This window comes from Camelina sativa, chromosome 1 (genome assembly GCF_030686135.1).
Source record: "Camelina sativa cultivar CO46 ecotype springtype chromosome 1, ASM3068613v1".
Classification (NCBI taxonomy): Eukaryota; Viridiplantae; Streptophyta; class Magnoliopsida; order Brassicales; family Brassicaceae; genus Camelina; species Camelina sativa.
The window spans coordinates 24,593,487-24,603,052 of record NC_141880.1 but is presented as its reverse complement, the minus strand read 5'-3'; the positions used below and the strand labels follow the sequence as shown (position 1 = coordinate 24,603,052).

The 9,566-nt window shown below is 40.8% G+C and overlaps 1 protein-coding gene, 1 long non-coding RNA gene and 1 pseudogene across 2 annotated transcripts; 1 reads left to right on the top strand and 2 right to left on the bottom strand.

Moving 5' to 3' along the window:
* Positions 1-2,987: 2,987 nt before the first annotated feature.
* LOC147950294 (uncharacterized protein At4g02000-like) lies at positions 2,988-3,395 on the bottom strand. The gene has a single exon (XM_087512783.1). It carries the CDS (start codon positions 3,393-3,395, stop codon positions 2,988-2,990), a length of 408 nt encoding a protein of 135 aa, XP_087368909.1.
* Positions 3,396-4,006: 611 nt separating this feature from the next.
* On the bottom strand, positions 4,007-4,646 carry LOC147950293 (uncharacterized). Its single transcript, XR_015596290.1, has 2 exons — positions 4,439-4,646; positions 4,007-4,356 (listed from the first exon to the last, which is right to left on the bottom strand). It is a non-coding gene; the product is annotated as an uncharacterized LOC147950293 (long non-coding RNA).
* An 845-nt stretch (positions 4,647-5,491) lies between these two features.
* Positions 5,492-8,208, top strand: LOC147950292 (putative F-box protein At1g32420; annotated as a pseudogene).
* Positions 8,209-9,566: the final 1,358 nt, after the last annotated feature.

Here is a 9,566-nt window from a genome sequence, read left to right as displayed (position 1 = left end):
TAAACAGAGGCCTGATAAGACCTCACCACACAGGATGAACAGATACATGGATAGCGAGTCCCCTTGTCTGATTCCTCTCTAGGGAATAACTAAACCTTGGGCAGAGACGTTTAGCAAGTAGGAATAGGATACAGTGGTCACATATTGCATAATCCATTGTATCAACTTCCTATGGATACCCATCCTTTCCATTACCAGACTGATAAAGTCCCATTCAATACGATCGTATGCCTTTGCCATATCTGTCTTTACTGCCATATAGCAGCATTTCTTTGCATCTGAGGTTTTTAGATAGTGTAAAATCTCATGAGTAATGAGCACATTATCAGTGATTGCTCTCTTAGAAACAAAGGCTGATTGGTTTTCGGAGATTACACTCTGTAGGATTGGTTGGAGTCTTCTAGACAACACCTTCGAGATAACTTTGTAAAAAACTGAGCAAAGGGCAATAGGGTGATATTCAGCCATATTTTGGGGGCTTTTGACTTTGGGTATGAGCCTAAAGTTTGTTTCATTTATCGACTTTTGCAGGCAGCCGGATGAGAAGAAGTTTTGAACTTCTAGGATGATGTTTGGTCCCACTGTATCCCAGTTCGTGTGGAAAAAACTAGAAGAAAATCCATCTGGTCCAGGTGCTTGTTCTGCATGTATGGAGAAGCATGCGATCTTAATTTCAGTAGCAAACGGTAAAGCAATGAGGTAGAGGTTCATATCATCAGAGATACAGGGTTGAATGGCTTCCTTCACCGTTTCCAACCGACGACTCTCTTGAGAGGTGAAGAGTTCATCAAAATACGACGTAATCACTCTTAGAATATTGGGATCCTCATACACAACATTTCCATCTTTGTCTACCAACACCGAAAATTTATTTACAGCCATTCTTCCTTTGGTTATCGAGTGAAAATATCCAGTATTCTAATCCCCTAAAAATAACCAAAGTTGTCTGCTTCTTTGTTTCCAAAATTCTTCTTCTGCTTTGTAGGCCACCATCAGCTCTTTGTTAATTCTGGAAATATTTTTCTGGATTGGAGTTGGGTTTGACATTGCTGCATCCAATTGCTCTTTGAGGTTTTCAGTCAACTCTCGACTGTTTCATTACTTTTCCTTTGTCCACTTAGAGATTGCATTTCTGCATTGTTTAAGCTTTTCCTCCACCTCCTCATGAGCATCGTTCGACCAGATTTTCTTTATCAGATTTTTTACTTCCTCATTCTCTTTTAAACGTCTATCGTATCTAAAAGTTCCCCTCTTTTTCTTCTTTGTGAGGTCCAGTTGGGTGAGCAAAGGGCAGTGATCGGAGCCTTCAAATCTCAAATATTCACTTCAACTAAAAGGAAAAGTTTTTGCCCATGCTCCATTTGACATAGCCCTATCAAGGCGGCAAAAGACTAGCTGATCATTCCTCTTACCCCTGCATGACAGAAAATTTCCAGATTGACGCAAATCATACAAATCACACGCTGCCATGAAGGATCGGATATCTACGAATGTCCCCACGTGGCGGGGAGGCCCTCCTTGCTTTTCGGAAGCATCAATGATGTCGTTAAAGTCGCCTGTCAAGAACCAGGGATCCTCTCTCGCTAGTCCCAAGGTTGTTAGCTCCTTCCAGATTTCTTTTCGATTTGAACGATCTGCCTCCCCATAAACAAAGGTAGCAAAGAAACTTTTACCTTCAAAATCAATCTTAGTATCAATAAAATTTTGACAACTTGATATTATTGATAACTCCACTTCTTGTTAGGGCTAGCCCTCCTCCCCCGGACTATGAGGTGGGATCAAGAGGTGAGCAGGGTAGTTCATCCATTGTAAGGAGCTTAAAACTTTTTCATCTGGATTTTTCGTCTCCATGAGGAACTGACTTCCGGTGAGATCTTGGAATGAAACTCCCGGAGGCGCTGAACTGTTATGGGGTCCACCAGCCCACAATAGTTCCAACTTAGTAATTTTAAGGAAGAGGAGAGGGTGGATTGTGAAAATCCACCTTCTTCTTAACCATAGCTGGGATTATCTTCCTTTTGGCGCTCCATCACCAGTCTTGCTATTTTCCCCGCGATGGGAGGATCCAGTTTCAGGGATGCCTTTTCGTTTTGGTGAAGATTGAATAAGGCACTTGTTTTGCTTGCTTGATTTCGCTTCTGCTAATCTAAGAAGAATTTGTTTTGGGATTTTTGTAGGGGTGGTCTACCAAGTCTTTTCTTCCCGGGGCAGCATTTGAGATCTGCGTAGTATCCCGTTGAGATCCAGCCTCATAAGTGGTCAGAGGGGATGGTTCAAGATTTACCGGGTGCTGTAGGGTCTCATACAGGTTTGAAGCTCTTGCCGCGTCAATAATCCTGCTTGCGGTTTCTACAGTTAGGCCTTTAACTTCCCCTTGCATCACTTTACATTTCCTTGCAGCGCTTTCAGTTGGGTCAGCACAACTCAGGTACTGAACTGTAACCTCTCGGAGGGTTCCCATTACCTCCTCGGTAGAAGGAATGGGCATGGGAGGAGGAGGGGTTACTTCTGCTGATGATAGAGTGTGTTCCACCAGGGGACGCCTTTTTATAGAAGTTTCAGAGTTTTCAGCTCTTGGTGAGGGTTTTTCTCTCTAGAGTAAGTTTGTCTTTTTATATCCTCCCCCTGGTTGTGGTGTGACCTTGAGTAAGCGTTCTTAGAGGAAGAGAAAGAACGTGCAGGTGAGCGTGAAGGAAGCGCTGATCTACTTCTCTCACGAGCATCAGAGGGTCTAGGTTGGTGTCTGTTAGGGTTGGTGCCCAGAAGGCTTCTTGATGAGGGGACAAAGCTTGGAAAGATCCTCGAGAGTTTGACTGGTGGCGTAGATGATCAGAGGGGTTTTGTCTGGAAGAGTGGTTCCCCTGAGTTGTGTCCTATGTCCTCGATCTGGTTGGTCTATCCTGTGGAGCCATAAAGTTGTCCCATGAAGTGTAATAGTTTCTCTGAGGTTCAGGCTTGTCTCGAACACTCGTTTAGGGGTTCAGCTTCTATTGTCTCTCTTTTTCCGCTAAGAAACATGGGCAGAAATTCTTTTCATGTGATAGTGTATTGCAAAATAAGCAGTGGTTTTTGAGGTTCTTGTAGCGGAAGGAAACCAGGGCTTCACTGCCATCTCTGAACTCGACTATTGTTTCCTTTACCAGGGGTTGTAGGCCATCAATGAGTACCTTTATTTTAACTGTCAAAGTTGTAATCTCTAAATCCAATAGTTTTCCGAGCTCCTCACCAATTGTTCTCACCATTTCAGGTAGCCATAATTGTTTAGGGAGTCCTTGGATCTCAATCCAGAAAGGGATCATGGATGGAAACGTCTCCAAGATAATCGGTTCCCATTTTTGGAGGATAACCATCCACTGGTCGAAGTGGTATGGTCTGTTATCTAACACCTTCTCCATATCTTCCTCATACTCAAAGTTGAACTGTACGCAGCCTTTTCCGAGATCTGATCCTGATGCTTTTCCTCACAGGTTCCAGCGGTTTGAGAGTAAAGGGAATAGAGACCATAATCTTTGAGCCGGTGGTTTGTAAGGCGTTCCATTAAGGTAAGAGAATTTTCCTTAGTCAGCTTAGAGGTATCAAGATCCAGAGCTCTGATTCTTTTACAGGTAGGAGAGAGAAGCCGCTCTCAATGTTTTTTCCTTTCAGGTGGTACGGTATCCTCTTTTCCATGGTTCTAGAGCTTCGGGTTCAAGGGGATTGGGGTGATGGTGGGATGGGTTCGAACAGGTTACTCACTTAGCAAGTGAGATTTTAAACAAAGGAACAGTAGGGGAATACAAGGTTAAGACTCTTTTGAGAAAGAAGAGAGAAGCAACTACCTTCGGAGTGTGATCTGTAGCCAGTTCAGATGCCACGAAGATAAAGCACAGCTAAGAATTCCGACGTCGGAGAAGAGAGTTTGGAGGGGGGGGGGGGGGGAAGGAAGCATCCAGCGGGTTTTGGGAGCTTGGTGGAGAGACTGCTGAATAAAGCCGTTATTAGAGCATGGGCATTGGTGTCCTACACATTTTGGTCCCTCAAATATATTAAAATTATTTTCAAAGTTTCTTAAGGTTGGTATGAGCATTGGTGTCCCTCATAGTTAAACATTCTTTCTTAATGAATGATACAAAACTTGAATTGAACGGAAGAAGAGACTCGGATTTGCTCTGTAACAAATTACAGAGTTTAGGTTCCTTCTTATATGATGTTGCCCATGAATCCACATTTGAAAAATCAGCTAAGTGAAACAGCAACGAGCTAATAGCCAGACATCAAATCCTCTCTTAGGAATTTCATCGAACAGTTTGCATGCAACTCTTGGGAAATGAAAACACGACAACAATAGGGGTCGTAGCTACTCCACAAGTGTGATCTCTTTAAGAAATAAAACTTGTAATGCAGTAGAACCTCAGCGAAAGAAAAGCAAACTCATGAGGAGGATTAGAGAAACACTTACAGCAATGACATCTCCGTCGCACCAAGGGATCTTATCGCTGCCGGTGAAGAAGGAACCGACGGAGTCAAAGAACTGTCCGACGCTGCCACGTGTAACGGAGGACGCAGCAAATTACGTCCCGTTTGTAGGAACGTTTCTTCTATAATCTCTTTATTTCGATTTAACTTTTTAATTTTAATGCTGAAGGACGGTGGAAACATACGCTAATGCACTTGCTCTTATGTACCAGAGTTTGGTGAGATCTGGATAATACGGGCTTTCATACTTCCTTTTGTCCTCCTAGGGAAAAGTGCCTGGAAGTGTTTTGACTTTCAAAATACCTACAGTGCTAGTGCCAGACATACTCAAATGCTAAATATAAAGATACACAAACGTCAGAAAATATAAATTTACATCACTAAATATAATGATACAAATGAAATATTAATTAAATAAATGATACAAAATTTATCTCAAGAATAAAATGATTCTAATTAATACATATTCGATTCATAATTAAATAAGTACATGTATTTCAGAATATTATTTGTATCAGTTGCATATAGTTGATGCAATTCAATCTTAATTTACATGTATCAAAACTCAAAATATTCAATATTAATCCTTTTTCTTGTCCAAAGATCAATTTAGTTTTCCATATCAAATCTAAAATATACTGCTATTTATAAGATTTTTTTAAATAAATTTCTATAATTAATTATTTAAAAATACGAAAATAATAATTGTAAACAAAAAAATCGTAAATACTTATATATATATATATATATATATATATATTCTGTTGGAGTTTTCTGGTGTTAAAATTTAAAATACTGGAACCTGTCTTTTTTTTAATTTTTTAAAATTCCTCACTTTTTATTTATTAATTTTAAATTCAATAGCAAAATCTAAAAAGCAAAATCCTAAATCTAAAATATAAAAACAAAAAACCATCTAAAAAGTAAAAACTAATAAACCATTCATGGCCTTATATCGGAGCCTTGTAAAAACTATTGTGTTGAATGATTAGGGTTTACCAAAAAAAAAAAAAAATGAAAAGAGAAAGAGAAGAGAATGATCATATTCATACGTAGTTGCTGCCGTGATATCAATATCCCTCTCGATCTAAATGTGGAGATACTGAAGAAACTCCCATCCAAAGTCTCTAGTGAGATTCCAATGCGTCTCAAAGCTATGGTCAACCATAATCGGTACCCGTAGAGACTTCATACACTCGATCGTGACTCGGTCTTTGTCTCAACCGCGGCCTGATGATCTTCACTTCATCTTCCACCACTTTGCCCGTGAACCTTTCTTCTTCTACTCATCTACTTATCCTAACAATGGAAACGCATTATCAACCGTGGCACGTCGCCAATACGATAGCTTAGAGTATCAATACGTCCGCGGCTTGATCTGTTGTTCTCCTTTAGATTATCATGGTTTGATGAAGATATACAATCCTACCACGAGAAAATCTATTTCTTTATTACCTGATATGGAATCGTCTTTACCTGAGATGAAATCGTCTTTCACGTACGTAGGCTATTTCTTTGGGTACGACCCTGCCATGAATCAATACAAAGTAATGAGCGTGCTTACCAGTTTTGAAAAGTGGGAGCATGTTTATCGAGTTTTTACATTGGGGATCTAATGAAGCAATGGAGGTGTAGAAAGGTAAAACTCCGTAGAGATTATTGTATTCACGTCAAACATATATATAGTACATTGGTTTGTGTCTATCTAAATATACAGGAGATATTCATTATAGAGATCTTAATATATCGCATAAAGATTCATGTATATCCTTATCTAACACTCCCCTCAGACTTAGCGGTGGTCGTCGGACGCTGAGGCTGTGTCGGAAATCCAGAAACAGTGGCGAAGGCAGTCCCTTGGTAAAGATATCGGCAAACTGCCGGGCAGAAGGGACATGATAGATACGAACATGGCCGAGAGCTACTTTCTCACGTACAAAATGAATGTCAATCTCCACATGTTTGGTTCGCTGATGTTGTACGGGATTAGAATACAAATAGATGGCGGAGACATTGTCACAGTAGACGATAGTAGCACGTTGGAGTGTTATATGCATTTCAAGTAAGAGAGTACGCAACCAAGTAGCTTCGGAGACGACATTAGCGACGCCATGATACTCTGCTTCAGCACTAGGGCGAGAAACCGTCTTTTGGCGTTTGGAGGACCAGGAGATGAGATTGTCACCAAGGAAAACACAATAGCCAGAGGTCGATCGGCGGGTGGAAGGACAGCCAGCCCAGTCCGCATCAGAATAAGCGATCAAACCAGTAACGGAGGATCGGTAAATGTGTATCCCGTGGCGAATAATCCCTTTAATGTAGCCTCCCGAGGGTCATGCATAAACAAACAGACCTGATGTACTGCAAACGCAATGTCCGGACGAGTAAAAGTGAGATATTGTAGGGCCCCGGCCAAGCTACGATATAAAGTCGGATCAGAGACCGGGGGTCCGTCAGTGGCGTCGAGTTTCGTATTCGTATCAGCTGGGGTAAGACAAAGGTTGCAGCCCGTCATGCCTGCCCGGTGAAGAATATCAGCAGCATAGTTCTGTTGGTTCAAAAATAAACCCTTTGAATCACGCTGAACAGAGATGCCAAGAAAATGATGAATGTGGCCTAGGTCGGACATATCGAATTCAGAGCTGAGCTTAGTGATGATCCATTGCAGGAGACGAGAAGACGAAGCGGTAAGAACAATGTCATCCACATATAGCAACAGATACGCACAGTCAGAGCCATGACGGAGAATGAAGAGGGATGCATCCGACTTACTCTGGGCAAAACCGATGGTCTGGGCAAACATAGCAAAACGATTGTACCACGCGCGGGGGGCTTGTTTGAGGCCTTACAGAGACTGTTGGAGGAGACACACATGGTCAGGTTTGGAGGGGTAAACAAAACCCGGTGGCTGGTGCATATAAACGGTCTCTTCAAGGTCACCGTGGAGAAACGCGTTTTTGACGTTGAGTTGGTGCAGAGGCCAGTCGCAGGAGGTGGCGACACTAAGGACCGCACGAATGGTGGCCGGTTTGACGACAGGACTGAACGTTTCATCACAGTCGATGCCAAGCTGTTGAGATTTGTCGTTGGCGACGAGCCGTGCTTTATACCGAGCCAAGGTGCCATCCGCCTTGAACTTGTGCCTAAATAACCACATAGAGCGAATAATGTTAGTAGCTTTGGGCCACGGAACTAGTTTCCACGTTTTACGTTTAATAAGAGCATCATACTCCTCATTCACGGCTGGAGTCCAATTTGGATCCTTAAGAGCCTGTACATGAGACAATGGTAAAGGAGAGATAGTGATATCAGTGTGAAGGCAAAGAGGAGTGCGAGGTTTAAAGATACCACTTTTACTACGAGTGACCATAGGGTGTAGAGCCTGAGATGGAAGTGAAGGAGGAGGGACGATAGTTTGTGGTGGTGGAGGCGGGTTAAGAGGCTGAGAAGAGAGTGGAAGAATAGGCTCAATAGGCGGTAAGACTGGCGGAGGAGCAGACTAAACAGATTATGAGTCATGATATTATGCTTGTGAGCTTCGACTTTAGCTCAGAAAGATTTGATCATATAAATGCTCCTAAAGTAGTGACAGATGTCTTTAGGAACCAGACTCATCTCGTAAACTACAAAGGGAAGCTAGGATGCTTAAGTTACACCATCGTTAACTGTTTTGAGATGTGGGTTATGGACAATGCTGAGAAACAAGAATGGTTGAAAACTATGACTTTCTCTAGCTTCGTTATACCCCGATAAAGAGTATAATAGATAGATATTCCTGCGTCACTTTAGGTGGTAAGATATTTTTATACCAACGTAGACATCATCGTAATGAACCTTTTCACGTCTACTATTATGATCCGGCGTTAGACAGTTTTAGAAGAATTATAATTGAGGGTAATACACAGCGTAGGCATGGCTATGCTATTGACATTTTAGGCGTGTCCGATCATTTTGAGAATACAATGCGTTTGTAATTAAGATTTTGTTGCACCACTTGGCCAAAGAAGTCAACTATATATTATGGCGACTTGGGATCTAGGATGACACATAAACACCATTTGGTGTTGTTGATGTTATTATATATTCAAATACTTAAACATTCTATTTAATTATCTATTCTCTATACATGAATATATATATATATATATATATATATATATATTTACCCTTATAAAAGGTGTAGTAGTGATTCATCCATCTCTAACCTATTTTGTTCTAAAGTCAGGGCTTTCTAACAAAAATCCATATGAGAACATATGTAAATGTCCTTGTTTTTGTCTTGTCCGAAAGATATAACCAAGTTCATGTCCTCCTGAAGGCTATATGAAAGTCCTTCAAATTTTCCTCTATCTTATATTAGTTCCATCCCTCACTCCAGATGCTTTGTTAGAATCTTGATCTCCAAGAAACCCACATTCTGTTTGAAATCAACTTTAAAATCTTTGTTTTAAACTTATACTGTTGAAGGGTTGGAGGAAGTACTAATCGTTGCGAGATGTACTCAGCCACGGCTATCTCACTAGCCCTCGGCATTTGGATTTTCGGATCGGTTCGGTTTTATCGGATTTCGGATTATTCGGTTTGGGAGATAAAGAATCTGTATAGGATCCGACAGCTTTTCCGGATCGGATCGGTTCGGATCCATTCGGTTTTGGATCGATTTCCTTCATTTTTTAAAAAATCTGACATTAAACCGAAAACAAATTCAAATCGGTTTTAAAACCGGTTTTAAACCGAATTATACTGTAAAAACCGAATTATACTGTAAAAACCGAATTATCCGAAACATTTCCATCGGATCATCAAGAGTTCAAGACATAAACCTAACAAACATTAGACAACCCAAGACTTCAAGTTTCAACTTATTCAAATTCAAACCATAAAACATAACAACATTGACAAGTTTCAACTTATTCAAACTGAAATCAGTTCCAATGAGAAGGACTGAAGAAAACTGGAAAACAATTAAACATAACCAAGGCAGAAACAGTTCCAAACATTCAAACACAAAGACACTCTTCAATCTTCAAGAAGTTCAATCATTCATCTCATGATCAGTCCAAATATCACCTTTCACCTGTGTATAACGATTACAAAAAGAAATAAGATGC